The 18,188-nt window shown below is 34.7% G+C and overlaps 1 protein-coding gene across 4 annotated transcripts in view; it reads right to left on the bottom strand.

The window, feature by feature from the left end:
* HELZ (helicase with zinc finger) overlaps positions 1 to 18,188 on the bottom strand; it is a 268,807-nt gene that overhangs the window by 34,111 nt on the left and 216,508 nt on the right. Inside the window, exon 32 of one of the 4 annotated variants that reach the window (XM_077163625.1) lies at positions 959 to 1,951. The exons of the other annotated variants lie outside the window; for them this stretch is intronic. Within the exon in view, the coding sequence (XP_077019740.1) occupies positions 1,892 to 1,951 (60 nt within the window). The 3' untranslated portion in view covers positions 959 to 1,891. Of the gene's footprint in view, positions 1 to 958; positions 1,952 to 18,188 lie in introns of those variants that run through there. 4 annotated transcript variants of the gene reach the window in all.

Here is an 18,188-nt window from a genome sequence, read left to right as displayed (position 1 = left end):
CTTTAAAGACTGTTAAAGCATCAACTCATTGCTCTGAAAATTGACTGATAAAAGGCAAAAATTAAGTATTTATCCTTCCTTTTCTACATAGACTATATCAAATAGTTGATGAGGAAAAGTTCTCCTTCATAGAAGAAAAATTAATACAGAAGAAATGGAAAGTATTTTAAAATTGTTTTATAACCCCAATGAAACTGAATCTAAGCAACAGTTATCAATAGCTGCTAATATATGAAAGGTTGCTGGGAAGTTTAAATAATCGATGGATCATCTGAGCAAAAAAAAACTGCAATTCTTAAATCAAATCTTCTCTCAATCTGCCCACATGTACACCATCTCTTCTTAACTAGAATTAGAACCAGTCTCTATAAATATCTAAATAGTCTGAGTCTTTACTTCTACATTGTTTGAAGGAAAGCAAATAATACATTCTGATTTTAGTGAACTAAACTTACTTCTCATTTATTATTTTCACTTCCCCTGTTGAAAAGCTGGAGTAGAGCTGGGATGTAATTTTAGAATGTGATCTATTTTTTTAAAGTTATGTTTATACTAATGGAAGTAAGATTTGAGTGAATGGATATTTAATAACCATACTACTATAAAAATTTTAACCAGTGTATTTAAAATGTGAATGTCTTTGAATAATGGACTTTAGTCTTAGTATTTAAATACTAAGTTTCCTGCTTCTAGATGTACATTGTCCAACCTAGTTGCTGAGTACTTAAAATGTGCCTCATCGAGGGGAGCATGGGTAGTTCAGTGGTTAGAATGCCTGCCTTTCATGCAGGAGACCCGGGTTCAATTTCTGGACCAGGTACTCAAAAAAAAAAAAAAAAAAAAGTAAATGTGCCTCATCTGCATTGCGATACACTGAAAACTTAAAATGAAAAAAAAAATGCAACTCGAAACAAAAAAAGAATGTAAAACATCCCACTGACAATTTCATATTGATTACAGTGATGAAATAATATTTGGGGCATATTGAGTTAAATAAAATTTATTAATTAAAAAAAAATCAATGGATCAGACTGATAACACATGAACAATGACATCCAGTAATCAACATAAGCAAAAGTGGGAAAACCACATATTTTAAACATCCTTCCCTACAGGCAAATAAATATAAACATTTATTTTGAATGAGAGCATACTATATGCTGTTAGTAATTTCTTCATTAAAATATCATTGATATCTTTCCAGAGCCAGGTCATAACTTAGAGGTGGAAATTAGACCAGCATTAGGTAACAGAGTTAGGTTGTGAGGATCTGAAAAATGCTACGTCTGCCATTCAAACCAGTCAAATTCAATATTTTAACAACCACTGAAAGAGCCAAATAAAACAAATCGGGACCATCAGTCTGTTCTCTCTGAGTTAAATCACATCTTATTCCTGGGGCATTTACGTTGTTTACACGTTTTCACAATCTTATAGGTTTAATGGTCTAAAATATTACTAAATCCTATTGCTTTATATATTTTGTTCAGCTATAAACTCTTAATAAAATATGAAGGTTATTGGTCCATCAGTAAAATTGATTCCTTTGGAGAAGCTCCTGTTTTTCTCTTTATATAAAAATATTTTTTAAGCCTATATTGGTTTAGATCTGAATTTCTCTGATCCAAGGAGAGGCATTCAGACATTGACCTTAAAAAAACTGTCAGAGACATATAAAGTTTCTGAGGGCAGAAACTGACATTATTCACTTTTACATTCCCAGCACTTAATACAGTGCCTAGTATACAACAGCCCTCAGTAAATATTTGATGAAAGAATTAAAATGTTGAATGTTGCATAAATGCCACATTTATTTTCACATTATTCAATTATTTAATTTTCCCAAGATTTGAAGAAGAAATTCTTGGCCACAGAACACACTTTGGCTCTACTATTTCAATTTAGCTCTTATATTTGAAGCAATGTTTTTGGCAGAGAGATCCAGAGTTACCTAGAAGGAAAGAAACAAGGAAGGAGGGAGGAGTGAAACATTACTGTAAGATTTAAAACAATCAATATTACCAAGTCAGGCAATATGCAATAGATAAGGTGTAGTCTGCAACAATAATGAATATGGTGAGTTCATATGCTATAATCTATTGAAAACCACTTGATAAATTAAAAACATTTTTAAAAAAATGTGACTCCCCATTTATATGAAATAACTTGAATATGCGAATTAAGAGACAGAAAGTAGAGTATAGTCTATGAGGGGAGGGAAGAAGTAATCGGGAATTAATGCATAATGGGTGTAGGGTTTCTGTTTGGGGTGGTGGAAAAGTTTTGGTAAGGATAGTGATAGTAACACAACATGCCAATGCAATTAATGCCACTGAATCATATGCTTGGGAGTGACTGAGATGTGAAATTTTGTATTATATATATTATCATAATTTTAAAAATCAGAGAGACTAAAGAAACAATGACAATGAACTGCAATATGATTCTGGACTGACTTAACAACGCAAGAGAAAAGCCCCCAAAGGACATTATTAGGAAAAAATGAAAAAAAAAATGGAATATACACTATAAGCTTTATATCAATGTTAAATTTCTTGGACTTAATAACTGTACTTAACTTACTTACACATGTGAATATTGTTGTTCTTAGGAAATAAACATGGAAGTATCAAGTGTTAAAGGATAGTGATATATGCAACCTATTCCCAAATGTTCAAAAGACAAAAGGAAGAAAGAGAGGAAAAAAGTCATCTCCAATGGAACTAATCAAAATGAACCTAGATTTCTCATCACAATACTACCTAAATAGATAATGAAAGACATTGCAGTGGGAGATGGAATATTATTTTCAATTTAGAAGTCTACACCTAGACAACCACTGTCAGTCACATATGAATATTGAATAAAGACATTTTTAGACATCCAAGTGCTATGTCCTCAAACTCTTTCTTAATAAAGCTACTTGAATCCTTGGTCTCAAACTCTTCCACATTCTCCAGAGTTTCACTTTTGTAATTATTTCCTTCCTCTCCAACATCATCAATTTCGCCTCGCAACTGGGTCATGATGCCATCCACTGTCACACAAAACTGATTCTAACATTACCAAATAACATTAATCAAACAAACAAAATTCTCCAGACTATCCTTTCTCTGCTCTTTCACAGCAAAAGTCAAGACTCATTTATAGTCACCATCTCCATTTGCATCCCTTTGATTTTCTTCTTAATTTTTCCCAGTAGTTCTTAATAGGTGACTAACAATAACCACTGACCATTGCCAAATCCTGATTTACGTGAGACTGCATCTGCATCCAGTAAAACTGACCATTTCCTTTTTCTGGAAATTTCTTCTCGAAGATTCACCTTCCCCCTAAGATCGGGAATGAGACAAGGAGGCCCTCTGTCACCACTATTACTCAACATTGTGCTAGAATTTCTAGCTAGAGGAATCAGGCAGGGAAAAAAAATAATAAAAGATTATTATTAGGAAAGGAAAGGAAGAAGGAAAACTTTCATTAGTTGCAGAAGATATGATACTATACTTGGAAAATCCTGATAAATATATGACAAAGCTTCTTGAGCTAATAAATTCAGCAAAGTAGCAGAATATAAGATTAATATGCAAAAATCAGTAATGTTTCTAGAAATGAGCAATGACCTAACTGAAGAGACAATCAAGGAAACATTTCATTCAAAATAGCAACTAAAAGAGTCAAGTATCTAGGAATAAACTTAGCTAGGGTTGTAAAGGGTCTGTACATAGAAAACTATATAACTTGCTAAAAGATATCAAAGAAGATGTAAATAGGTGGAAAGACATTCCCTGTTCATGGACAGGAAGGTTAAATGTAATTAAGATGTCAATTCTACCCAAATTGATATACAGATTCAACCCAATACCAATCAAAATTCTATCAAATCTTATTTCTTTTAGTCTCCAGTATTTTAGAGCAGCTAGAAATAAAAACCTAAAATTGTGGATTTGTAACCCATACCAAACTCTGAAATCTGTTCTACAATCAATTGTTGCACTGTGCATTGAAAGTTATTGCTTTTTTTTGTATATATGTTACTTTTCACAAAAAAAGAAAAAAGTGTTAATTAAAAATATATACATATATATTCCTTCTAGCCTCCAATGTTCTGGAGCAGCTAGAAGGAAAAATCTGAGATGATGGTAGCTCATGACAAACTCTGTGATCTGTCCTGTAACTACCTGTTGAAGAGTGCTTTAAAACTGCTTCTTTCTTTCTTTGCTTTGTATATATGTTTTATTATACAACAAAAAGTGTTTAAGAAAATTATATCAATTTACTTGGAAAACCTAATTATCAAATTCATTTGAAATGGTAAGAAACCTCAAATGACTAAAAATACCCTTGAAAAAAAGAACAAAGTGGGAGGATTAATACTTTGATTTTAAACATTATAAAGCCACAGTGATCAAAACAGCATGGAACTAGAACAAAGATAGATGTACTGACCAATGGAATCGAATCAAAAGTATAGAAACAGACCACCAAATGGTCAGTTAACCTTTGACAAGGCCCCCAAATCCACTGAACTGGGACAAAATAGTCTTTTTGATAAATGGGCATGGGAGAAGTGGATATCAATAGCCAAAAGAATCAATGAGGACCCTTACCTTACAAGCTATACAAAAATTAACTCCAAGTGGATCAAAGACACAAAAATAAGAACCAGTACCACAAAACTCTTAGGAGAAAATATAGGGAAATATCTTCAAAACCTAGCAATAGGAGGTAGCTTCCTAAACTTTACACCCAAAGCACAAACAATGAAATAAAAAAATAATAAATGGGAACTACATGAAATCAAATGCTTTTGAGCCTCAAAAGACTGTCAAAAAGGTGAAGAGGCAGCCAACTCAACAGGAGAAACTATTTGGAAATCACATATAGGATAAAGGTTTGATATCCTGTATACATAAAGAAATTATAAACCTCAACAACAAAAGAAGAAGAAGAAACAACCCAATTACAAAATGGGCTAAAGATATGAATAGATATTTTTCCAAAGACTAGATGGCTAAAAATCATACGAGATGCTCGTTTTCATTAGCTATAAGGGAAATGCAGATACCACCTCACACCTAAAAGAATGGCTGCTATTAAATAAACAGGAAACTACAAATGTTGGAGAGGATGTAGAGAAATTGGGACACTCATGCACTACTGGTGGGAATATATAATGATGCAGCTGCTATGGAACACAGTTTGGTGGTTCCTTAGAAAACTAAATATTGAGTTGCCTGTAATCCGGCAATACCGATACTCAGTACAAACCCAGAAGAGCTGAAAGCAGTGTCACCAACAGACATTTGCACACAATGTTCATAGCAGCATTATTCACAATTGCCAAAAGATGGAAACAATCCGAGTGCCCATCAACAGACAAGTGGAAAAACAAAATGTGGTATATACATATGATGGAATATCATGCAGCAGCAAGAGGAAATGATGTTCTGAAGTATATAACAACATAGATGAATCTTGAGGACATAATGCTGAGTGAAAGAAACCAGACACAAAAGGATAGATACTGTTTTTTTTTTTTTTTCATGATCTTGGTAAAGGTAAACTCAGAGGTTTATAATACAGAATACAAGGACCTAGAGATACACAGACGCTATAGACAAGTAAATAGCTAATCAGGTTGAACGTAAATCTAAGGGAATGGGTAGAAGTGAAAGCAGTTCATTAGTGGGTCCAAAGTATTACTGCCATATTGAAGGCAAATATAATTGAAAGAGATTGTATAGAGTCATGTATCCCATTGATCAACACTACAAATACAAAAGAAGATTTTTCATGAACTACTTCAAAGGTATGAATCTAGTAAGAAGAAGATTCAGGGTATAGGAGGGAAACTACTATTGCATGCTAAAGTCTACGTTTAACAGGAAAACATCAACAATATTGCAGCAATATCAAGGGTAAATAATTGGGGAGAGGCAACAAGAGTTAAGGGGAAGTTTGGATTTTCTATCTTGTGAGGATGTGTTTATCGGTTATTTTTCTCTTCGGGGCAATGAAAATTGTCTAAAATTGACAAGTGTTGATGATTATACCACTAAGTGAGAATAATATGAGACATAGACTGCTGACTTTGGACATTATACGTGACGCCCAATGGTTGGGGGGTGGCTGAAGGATATATTGGCTGAAAAGTAGAATGGCGAGCTGTTGTGTAACATATGATCAAAAATTGTTCTGCTATAGAAAGAAATTAAGTCATGAGGCATGTAATATTGTGAATGAACCTATGGGACATTATATGATGCAAAATAAGCCAGAAACAAGAGGAAATATTGTATGGTCTCATTTAACAAAATTGGAGCCTGGATTGAAAGCTCTGATAAGCAGGCACATTTAGTCCAGAGCTGAAATTCTTATTTCCAGATTTTCAGAGGCTATGCCATGTATCTATAACCTAATATTTTCCTGGAACTTTGGGTACCTGTGTGACATATAAGACTTAGAGTTGGAGTTCTTCAGGTTTGAAAGGCAGCATTACTACACACAACAACTGATAAAGAAGCTGAAAAAGGGATCAGGCTTCAATTAGAGATAAGAACAAAGCCGATCTGGTTGGGACTAAGGCAAATTAAAATACAGGGGAGTAGGAGAACTTTACTTGCTCTGTGAAACCAAATGAAAAGAGATTCATTTTGTATGAAATCTAAATTTTCTGTAGCACATAATCTAACTTGACCTGTGTGGATAGATAATTTAAACAACTCAAACACATGGAGTCCAGAATGCTAATGATGGCTTGTAATTCCTTATAGCTTAACATAATACCCAGATATATACTGGAGTATGTTGAGCTGAAACTTTAAAAGTATTGGCAAAATCCCTTGAAGGATGGGATAAAAAATATGGAACTATTAAAATTTGCCACCTGGGAAACCCCTGATACCTTAGGGACTCCCAAGTCAATAGACAAACCTTTGATCTTGAGGCCTGTTCTTGTGACGCTTATTTATGTAGCGAAGGAGCTAAGCCTACCTAGAGTTATGCCTAACAGTTACTTTCAGAGGACCTCACATGTTGCTCAGATACGGTCTCCCTCTTTCTAAGCCCAACTCTGCAAGGAAAATATTACCCTCCCCCCTACATGGGACATGACATCCAGGGGTGAAAGTGTCCCTGGCAACATGAGATATGACTCCCAGGGATAAGCCTGGCCCTGGCACTGTGGGATCTACAATGCCTTTCCAACCAAAAGGGGGAAAAGAATTGTAAATAAGGTATCAGTAGCTGAGAGAGTTCAAGTAGAGTCAAGAAGCTACTCTGGAGGCTACTCTTACACAAGCTTCAGCTAGATATTGCTGATTATCATGGTTTGCCAACCCCTAACCAAAACCATTCCTGTTAACCCCAAAGGAACACCTATGGCTTTAGCTGAGATTCTACAAAGGTTCCATGCACTATGAAACCTACAGCCTCCAGATGGGTTCCTAGGCCAGATAAGCCCTGAAACCCAGAGGGGACGACAGCCTCTCTAAACATCGGCTAGATCCATCCCCATCATTCATATTACTGACAGCCCTTTCCAAGGTGAAAAAGTTACAACGGGCATAGCCCAAAGAACCCTAAAGATTGGGAGAAGGATCAAAGGAGAAGGAGGAGTTATAACAGAGAAGATCGGATTTAACAAATGGGTGTGACTGCTAAATCATTATATTGATATTTCTTTCAATCTTCAGTGTCTTGGAGCAGCCAGAAGGAACAACTTAAAACTGTGTAATTGTAACCCATACCAAACTCTGAAATCTGTTCTATAACTAATTGTTGTGGTGTGCCTGGAAATTTACTGCTTTTTTTGTACATATGTTATTTTTCACAATAAAAAAAAATTAAATTAAAAAAGATTCAGTGACACCTAACTAACCTAGTTTGCTTATCTTTCTTATCAGCCACTCTTCTTTGCTAGCTATTCTCTATGAGAATGCCTCATGGTTGTGCCAAGGGTGACTTTTCCTTATCTATGACCTCTCTCTTAATAATTTCATTGAGTGCCATGACTTGAAATACCATCTCTTGGGCTAATTTGAATCTTCAGTCCAGCCCTCTCTCCTCAATTCCAGATTCCTACTTTCAACTGTCCACATGACACTTGCAATTGGATGTCAAATAAGCCCCTCAAACTTAATATAAACATAAAATACTGAACTCCCCACCTTGCCGTACTCCCTGCAAACATCCTCCCTCATCTAAACCATCCTCACGTGAGCAACTGGCACCACCATTTAGGTAGTTGTTCAGGCTCAAAACTTAAGGTTCTATTCTTACCTTCCTGTCCTTCCCTCACAAACCACATCTAATCCGTCAGGAATTCCTGTAGGTTCTACCTACAAAGTAGATCCTGAATTTATTTACTTCTCACCATTCCCACTGTTACACTACAGCCCAAGCCACCATTACCTTTGCTAGTTAACTGTGTGACACTCCCCACTATTACTTTCATTTTATTTCTTAAAATAATTACTTTAAAAATAAAATTCATTATCTTAAAATTTTAAAAACACTTAAACATTCCATTTTAAGCTCACAAAATTGAACCATAATAATAACAGCAAAAATTTGTCTTAATTTCCAACAATTTAGTACATTTATTTCAAGCTTTTCTTGTTGTTTTTCACGAAACAAAGTTATAGCAAATAAATGTGACTGTAGCTAAGTACATTAAAATCAATTTAGGTCTATACAAGTGTTCTAGTTTGCTAACTGCTGGAATGCAATACACCTGAGACAGACTGGCTTTCAATTAAAGGGGATTTATTTAGTTAACGTACAGTTCTTCAGAGGAAAGGTAGCTAATTTTCAACTGAGGTTCTTTCTTATGTGGGAAGGCACAGGACAATCTCTGCCGGCCTTCTTTCCAAGCCTCTGGGTTCCAACAACTTTCCCCGGGGTGATTCCTTTCTGCATCTCCAAAGGCTTGGGCTGAGCTGTGAGTGCTGAGATGAGGTATGCCGAGCTGCTTGGGCTGTGCTATGTTGAGTCCTCTCATTTAAGCACCAGTCAATTAAATCAAACATCATTCACTGCAGCAGGTATGCCTCCTAGCCGACTGGAGATGTAATCAGCAACAGACGAGGTTTACATACCATTGCTCATGTCCACAGTAATAGAACTAGGCACCTTCATCTGGCCAAGCTGACACCTGAATCTAACTACCACATGTCCCCCCCTTGTCAACTTGGCAACTACACAATAACCTTAAAAAATATTAAAGTGCAAAAAATTCTCTTCTAGTTGTGGACCTATGAATCTCAAAAACAAGTTATCTGGTGCCAATATGCAAAGGAGGACATTCACAGGATACAGGTGTTCATTTCCATAGTGAGAAATTGGGAGGAACATAGGAGTCAGAAGACCCAAATAGTTCTGAAAACCTGCAGGGCAAACCCCATTGGATTTCAAAGTCTGAAAGTCATTTATCCTTCAGCTTAGAAAGCAGCCCTTTGCAAGGGCCTATGCAGTGGCCCGCCTCTTTCCGAATCAACCTCAGGGGACATTGAGGAGACCACCTTTTTCTCGGCTCCACCCCTTCCAAGCATCAGGGCCAGACCTGCGCTCTCTGCCATTTCTGGGGCACATACTCAACCCCTCCATGTGGTGGCAGCCAGGCTCGCCCCAGTCCCCAAGGAGCGTGCTATACCTTCTCAAAGACCTGAAGTGGCACAACTCTTCCACTGCAACGAGATGGGAGACTCAACCTCTGCCCTCAGGGCAAACTCACCCTCTCCTTGTACATGGGTGGGTTCACTCTCCTAGCCTGAGACTTTTTGGCTTCAGACCCAAACTTTCACGGTTCTCACTCTGCAAACTCCAATTTGCCCCTTTTGTTTCCCCTTTGTCCAGATTGGCAGTGGTTCCATTTACACCAACAGTTTCTTCAAAGCATTCTAAGACTTCTCTATCAAACTCCTTATAACTCCTCCAATCTTCCCCTCATCCATTTAAAGAGCCGTTCCAACATGTTTGGTATTTACAAACTGCAGCAGCACCCCCCTATCATAAATTTTATATTTGTGAGTGTTTTCTGTTGATTCTGTTTCTCTAGAGAACCCTAACTAATACAACAAGGAAAAATGTCATTTAAAACATCTCACAGGCAAGGGCACTTATAGTTTGCAAATAGTATTTTCCCACCAAACAATATTATTTTTCTATATTTAAACAGCAGATAATAGAGGAGATACTAGAATGAATGCACATATTACATCTAAGAGGGAAATGTCAGATTTATTGCCATGATATTTTCAGCTACCTTGAATCTATCTATCTGGCTCGTGTTTACTGTTCTTGAATATGAAACATCAAATTATCAATTATAGATGACAGTACTTCTTACAATGAAAAAATGGTGGTTTGGATAGGAAATAAAATAGTTCACAGTAGAAGTTTACCTTCAACTCATAACTCTTTGTATTTTCTCTGAAGAGTCATAATTACATAATGATATAAAATTTCCAGCTTGAAATGCTGGGGAATTTTTGTCGTATTTTTTTTTAAGACTATTGAGAAAAGAGGTACACTGCTTACAGTTAATTTTCAGGTATCTGAGAGCTCTAATCATTTGAGCAAACATTTAATAGCTAGAATTTGAGAGTTTTCAAGAATCAAGAATTCTAAAATGAAACATCTTTCCACTCCTCAACACCACATATACACAAGAGTAAAGTGTTACAGAACTGAAGAATTAATTTTTTAATCCCAAGAATATAATTTCCCATCTACTTCTGTAATTTTAATCATTACTCATTTTTCAGTAATAAGTGTTACTCATGGTATAAAGACCTGAAGCAGCATGAGACTGGAAGTCAAGAGTCTCAGCTTTACATTAATGGCAAGTCCATTTACATCTTCGTGTTCTCAGTTTCCTTTAAAAACAGGGAAGGGGTATGGGATGTATGAGTTCTCTATTTATTCTTTTTCTGGAGTGATGCAAATGTTCTAAAAAGGATCATGGTGAAGAATACACAGCCATGTGACGATACTGTGAGTTACTGTGTAATATGGTGGGGCTGTACATATGTGGATATTGCTCAATAAAAATATTTAAAAAAACATAATAAAACCAAAAAACAGGGAGTTAAAATAAATGATCTTCAAGGCCCTGATTAGTTCCAAAGTTCTAAAGAAGGACTTAGATGATTCAAAATCTTGGTCAATAAGAGCAATAGATTTTAATTTTTATTATAATAATGCCCATCACTAACTTTAATAACCATTAGCAATTTGATATATTTGCTAAAACAATCCAAGTGTGATGACATATATAAACCTATGAGTAACTTACATTCAGAGACTGATAGAGAATAATAATTGACTACAATAAAATGCATTCTGGGCAATATGTACAGTGGAAAGTTTCTATGATAAATTGAAAGATCAGGGCCCTCAAACAAAAACTTTAGAAAAAGACCCCTTGCCTGCAAAAGAAAAATATTTCTAATAGGGTACGTCAATTATATCTCCATCCATACTCAGTCTGTAGAATTCCAAACTGTTTAAAGATTTAAGCTGTATTTTTCTCCCTTCTTTTCTTATTTCTTGACATTTTTTGTTTTCTGTTGCTTTTGCCCAGTTCTCCTCGGGTTTTCTTTCCCCCATGAAGAGACTATCCCTTCTACAAATGTCTCCTGCCAATCAGATTGTTCCTTTACTTTTAAATAGTAACCCTATCAGGGACAGACTCAGGTTTCAAGTCCTCAGAACTTAAATAATTTTATTATTCATTGCTTACAGCCTCTTTCTATTGTGTCAGAGAACCTTATTTCTGTGCTCAATGTCAACTCTATATACTTCTGCGTGTTTATAAATATTCATATTAAACTGTGAAATGATCATGATGCTAAAATATGATTTTCATATTCAAAGTCTATAATTCCTTCTAAATATCAAAATACAATGCCAAAAATTCAAAGGCATTCAATACATGAAATATAAATAGGAAAGAAAACATTCATTAATGTGTAAATTCTACTGTTACAAATAGTTATTAATTTAAATAAAAATTCATAATTTGCTTACCACTTTCTTACCAGTATATCTTTAATGTATGACGTTACCAAGCCATTTCACATGAATGTGTATAAATAACTGGAGGAAAAGTTAGCACCTTAATTAATTAGGGGTCTATTTATAATCACACCCGGAAGATCTAAACACTGGTAGAAACTCAAGCATCATTAACTATGGTGTCAGAAACTTTAATCAAAAAGGAACATCTCATTTAAATGATGAGTTTTGATAATTTAAGCATGAATAGAGATCCAATTTATTAATGTGTTGATCATTGTCTCTACTATGTGTATCAGATGGTATAAAATTACATACCATAACATTAAAAATTTCTTTGAAAAGAAACTTCTGAGGACACAGCAGCATTTACACCTGGGTATATATATTTACACCTGGGATATATACTATCATCATAGTATATACTATACTATGATGATTAACTATCATCATCCACAATTATAATATTCAAGCTACATTTGTACAGCATTTTGCTCTGCAGAAGGGAACATGGGGAAGGAGGAGTGGGGATTGATTAGACAACAGTACCGAAATCAAAACTATCAACTAACTTTAAAACTAGAGTTGCTGATGATTCAAAACTGTCTTTGTTCAAAATACATCATAAAAAATATTTCAAAGCTGATGCATTACAGGAGCATAAGATGGCATAAGTAATGTTGATTTACTGAAAGCTGACTAAAATGAGTGACTGCTAAGCATTCCATGTTCATTAAAAGAGCATAACAATAACACCATTGCAACAAAAAATATATAGTTTTATAAACCAGTGATGATTTTGAAAAGTAGCTTTTATTTATTAATTAAGAACATTTCTAATCCAAATATTTCATAACAAAGCACATTATAAATGGTAAAAGCTTTGCTTTGCACCAGTATCAGCATCACTAGTTTTAACTTGGAAGAACTATGGCCACTTCAGACGAATGACATCTTGAAAAAAAAGAAGACTGAGATTCTGTCTCTCAGGGTAAAATAACTGAAAAGTATAATGGAAAAAAGAGGTCCTGTTCATAACAAACAAAAAACAAACAACAACAATAAGAAGGAAAAATACCTAAATGTATCCAGAAATATTTAAGACCTAAATGAAGATACTACAGAGAAACATTCAAAAAACACAAAACAAAAAAAACGTAAAGTATTGAAGATTGTACCCGTTCCTAAATGAAAAGTTTATAATATTTGTGAAGACAAAATTTCTTCCAATTCAAGGCATACATTTAAAGTAATTAAATGAAAACTTAGGAAGGAGGGTTTTAACAGAGGTATTCTAAATTTCTGTAGGAAAATAAAAAAGAAAAATAGCACACACACACCTCCTCCTACATGTAGAAACTGAACATCAACAAAAAAGAAAGAATTAAGGGGAGACTTTACACCATTAGAACACACTATAACACCTAAAAAATTTAAAACAGTGTAATTCTGGTAGTATTATAATAGATCGCTGAAGAGAAACAAATAAAAAGTCTAGGAATAGAGCCTAGTATATCCTGCAGAATTACATCATACTCAGAAGTTAGATTATAAAGCTATCATGCACAGTAAAAAATTTCACTCAGACAGAATTACGTTTAGTCATGCCACAATTACCAGAAACTGAACACTGTTAGCTCAGAAACCAGGAATTAACTTCATTTGTTTCTCCTTGCATTTTTTTTTAACTCTGTGCTCCTTATAGCAATTAGTTGAACATGGAAATATGAAACAGTGCTGTTAGAAAAGGAATTTACTATTTAACAAGAAAGCTACTTCTAATTAGTGAAAAGGCAATAATTTAATAAATGGTATAAAGACAACTGGCTAAATGTAAATCAGGACCCCAAGCTTACACTGAAATTTGAAATCAAATTTGAGCACCTTATCAATCCATTGCCAGTCAAAAATGGATAACCCAGTAAGAATAACATCTTTGCCCTTTGTTCTCCTCCTCATCCCATCACAGCAGTGGAAAACTGGAAAGTGGGAAAAGATGCAGGTACCACTTCCAAACCACAGAATCCCAGTCTCATCCAAGCAGCTGAGGGGCACAGTCTTAGCTACAATGAAGGTAGGTATGGGAAACCCTTGGAGTTAAGCTTTAATCTATCTGAATGAGAATATTTTAAAACTTGAAAGCAGTAAAAAAAAACAATAAATAACTGTGTAATAGGGCCAAGATTCTCTTAAGGGTGCCTTGACTAATGAAGTCTAGTATAGCCAAATATGCTGATTGGAGGAAAAATTGTTCAAAGTTTTCCTCAACAATTTAAGGCTCCTTGATAAATTAATTATACATGTATATTTATGTATATGAGACTAAAAGGCTAAATGTTATAGTAGTTATTTTATATAGTAAAATTATATATAATTCCTCTAACTTCTACATTTTCCATATTGATCATGCATTTCATTTGTCAAAAAAAAATCAATTATATAAAAAGATAAAACTAGTGAAACATAATATGAAAACCCCTCTCCATTCAAGTTAACTATTAAGCTAGATTCTACATGTTTTCATCCCCAAAGACATTAGTTTCTAGAAATAAAACATTCATAGTAGAGAGAGAAGACACTGTTCTGTACTGCTAATGTTAAAGAAATTATTGAGAAAGGCTGGAAATAAATAGTAAGCACATTCATTCTGTGAGATAATTCATGCAAAATCATTTTTTACAATGTAACGGAAAAAAATTATCCTGAATGCACTGAAAGGTGGTAAAAATATATTATTTTCCTTATCAATGCATTTATTTAGCGCTGCAAGTTTGTTCTGATTTGTGAATCTCATGCATCAAAATAAAGGTGATCAAAAAATTTTGTGAAAGCAATTTCACTCTAAGAACCACAGAGCAATTGAAGATACTCATACATTCACAGCTAAACAGTAATACCAAACATCAAGAGCACCAGAATGCAAAGAAATTAAATTCCAAAATTAAAGATCATATATATACATCAATAATAAAAGAACATTATTTAGCATTATTATTTAGTAAAGTAAAAACCTTTATAAAAACTTTGGCACATAAGTTTTTGCCACATATTATACATTCACATCAAAACATCATGAGGGACATCTGTGGCATATGGCAAAGTAAAGAATTACAAAGTCTGAGCTTCCCTGAAAGCAACAAAAAAGCTGACAAAACTATCAGAATCAACATTTTTGGGCCTCTGGAAGCTAAACAAAAGGTTGCAGCAACAAGGGACATGTTTAAGAAAATGAACTCAATTTTGGTAAAAACTGAAAGTTTTGAGGCATTTTAACTTCCCCAGGTCACATTTCTTGCTCCTTAGCTCAGCAGTAGCCTTGAAATTAAGAGTCCACATTGCCAGTACCACAGCACCAGGAGGAGTAGAACAGACCTCATTCTCAAACAATTGTAATTTTTTGGTTTTGATTTGTTAGGTGGCTCCCTGGAAGTCTGACTCAAAAGGTTTGCCTTAGCTCACCTAATTGGGAGCTCCTCAGTGGTAAAGTAACTAGGAGGTGGGACTGGAAGATGTCCCAAAACATTTACAAGTAAATGTTTCAGTTACTGCTGCCTGAGACAATGGTTAACAGTTGTGGTAAACCACAGACTAACCAAAAAGCCTGGGAGGGAAACCTAGGGAACACTGACTTTGAAAAATTCTGACACATTCTTGGGAATCTGGAAGGCCACACACATACCCAGGGCTGTATGCATGCTCAAGAAAGACCTGAGAAGACCCCCGTTCTTAACTCTGGTTGATTTTGAGGCTCTGCATAAGCAGGAAGTGAAAGCTAAACCAGAGCTATAAACTGCCTGGCTGAGTGTTGAATACCCAAAGATACACCCAGATTCACTCCGCAAAAACCGGGAAGATTTTTACCCCAGGCATTTCAAGTTATCTTTGTCCAATGATTAGATGACCACTAAGCTAACCAAATTGAGACTTCAGAGGCCACACATGACAAAAAATATAGACATTACAAAATTAGTTAAAACTAAACAAACAACAATAACACAACAACAAATATAACAATCAGACAGCAACAAACCCTGGGGAGAGGAAAGAATTTGATTTCCAAAGCTGGCATATCATAATATTCAAAATGTCCAGATATTATTATTGAGGCAAGCATAGCAATAAGAAAGTAGAGACAGGGCAGGCCACGGTGGCTCAGCAGGCAAGAATGCTTGCCTGCCATGCCAGAGGACCCGGGTTCGAGTCCTGGTGCCTGCCTATGTAAAAAAAGTAAAAAAAAAAAAAAAAGAGCCCAAAAATGGGGTTAAAAAAAGCAATCAACAGAAACTATGCCTGAGAAACACAGACACTGAACTTAATAAGCAATGACCTTAAATCAGCTATTTTAAATATGTCCTAAGAGCAAAGGAAAACCATGAACAAAAACACAAAAGGAAATCAGAGAATGATGTCTCACCAAAGAGAGAATCAATAGAGAAAAATTACAAAAAGAAACCAAACACGTAATTTTGTTACCCACAACCTCTCTAATAATACTAATAAAAACATTATTTGAAGAAGTAGAAAAAAAAGAAAGAGGAAGAGGGAAGGAGGAAAGAGGAAAGGGGAGGAAGGGGGAGAATGGAGGAGGATGGGGGAAGATGGAGGTGGAAGGAGGAAGAAGTAGTAAGGGGAAGTTGGGAGGAGGAGGAAAAGGAAGGAGATGGAGAAGGAAAAGGAGAAGAAAAAGGAGTAATAATTAGAATTTCTGGAGTTGGTAAAGTACAATAACTGAAATGAAAATTCCACAAGAGGATGTCAATAGCAGAATTGAGTGAGCAGGAGAAAAAAACTATTACGAAACTTAAAATAAACCAACTGAGATTAGCTGGTCTGAGGAACAGAAAAAAGAATGAAGAAAAATGAACAGAATCTAACAGACCTAAGTGACACCATCAAGTGTACCAACATATGCATAATGGCTGTCCCAGAAGGAGATAAGACAGGAAAAAAAAGGGGTAGAAAAAATATTTGAAGAAATAATGGCTAAAAACTTTTGAAATCTGATGAAAACAATCTAAACATCCAAGTTGCTCAATGACCTCCAAGCAGGATAAACCCAAAGAGATCCACATATAGAGGTATCATAATCAAACTGTGTGAAGACAAAGAGAAATTCCTGAAAGCAGCAAAAGAGAAGCAATTCATCTTGTACAAGAAATCCTCAATCAAATTAACAGCTGATTTCTCATTGGAAAGCACAGAGGTCAGAAGACTATAGGATGACATATACTAAGTGCTGAAAGAAAAAAATATCAGCTGAGAATTTTTAATCTGGCAGAACCATCCTTCAAAAATGGAACAACTAAGACAATCCCAGAAAACAGAAACTGAGGGGTTTTGTGCTAGTAAACTTAACCTATAAGAATGCTAAAGGGAGTCCTTCAAGTTAAAATAAAAGGACATTAGACAGTTATGCAAATCTACACAAAGATAAAGAACACTGGCAAAAGTAAGTACCCAGGTAAATAAAAAGACAGTATTAATGTTATTTTTGTTTTTAAGCTGTTCTCTTTATTCCCATCTGATGTAAAAAAAAACAACTGAATAAAACAATAATTATAATTTATGTTGATGAGTACATAATGTATCATGACGTAATTTGTGAAAATAACAGCAGGGGGAGGGGAACTGAGCTATATAAGAGCACAGATTTGCATACTACTGAAATTAAGTTCACATTAATCCAAACTTGTTCTAAATTAAGATGATAATTGTAATCCTCAGGGTAACCACTAAAAAAATAACAAAAAAAATTAATAAAAAAAATAACTCAAAAATATTTTATAAAAGAACAAGGGAGCTAAGTGGGTACACTAGAAAATATATATTAATTTAAAAAGACAGTAATAGAGGAATTAATTCACAAAAAAGAGATAAAACATAGAAAATAAATAGCAAAATAACAGAAGCAAATCTTTCCTTATCAGTAATTACATTAAAAATAAATACATTAAACATTCCAATTGAAAGGCAGAGCAAAGAAACATGTTCCAAATATATGATGCCTATAAGAGAAACACTTTTGATTCAAAGACACAAATACACTGAAAGTAAAAAGGATGGAAAAATACATTCCATGCAAATAGTAAGCAAAATAGAGCTGGAGTAACTGTATTAATATTAGCCAAATAGACTCTAACACAAAAATTGTTTGGAGAGAAAAAAAGGGC

This window comes from Tamandua tetradactyla, chromosome 6 (assembly GCF_023851605.1).
Source record: "Tamandua tetradactyla isolate mTamTet1 chromosome 6, mTamTet1.pri, whole genome shotgun sequence".
NCBI lineage: Eukaryota > Metazoa > Chordata > Mammalia > Pilosa > Myrmecophagidae > Tamandua > Tamandua tetradactyla.
This window is presented reverse-complemented; position numbering and strand designations above follow the sequence as displayed.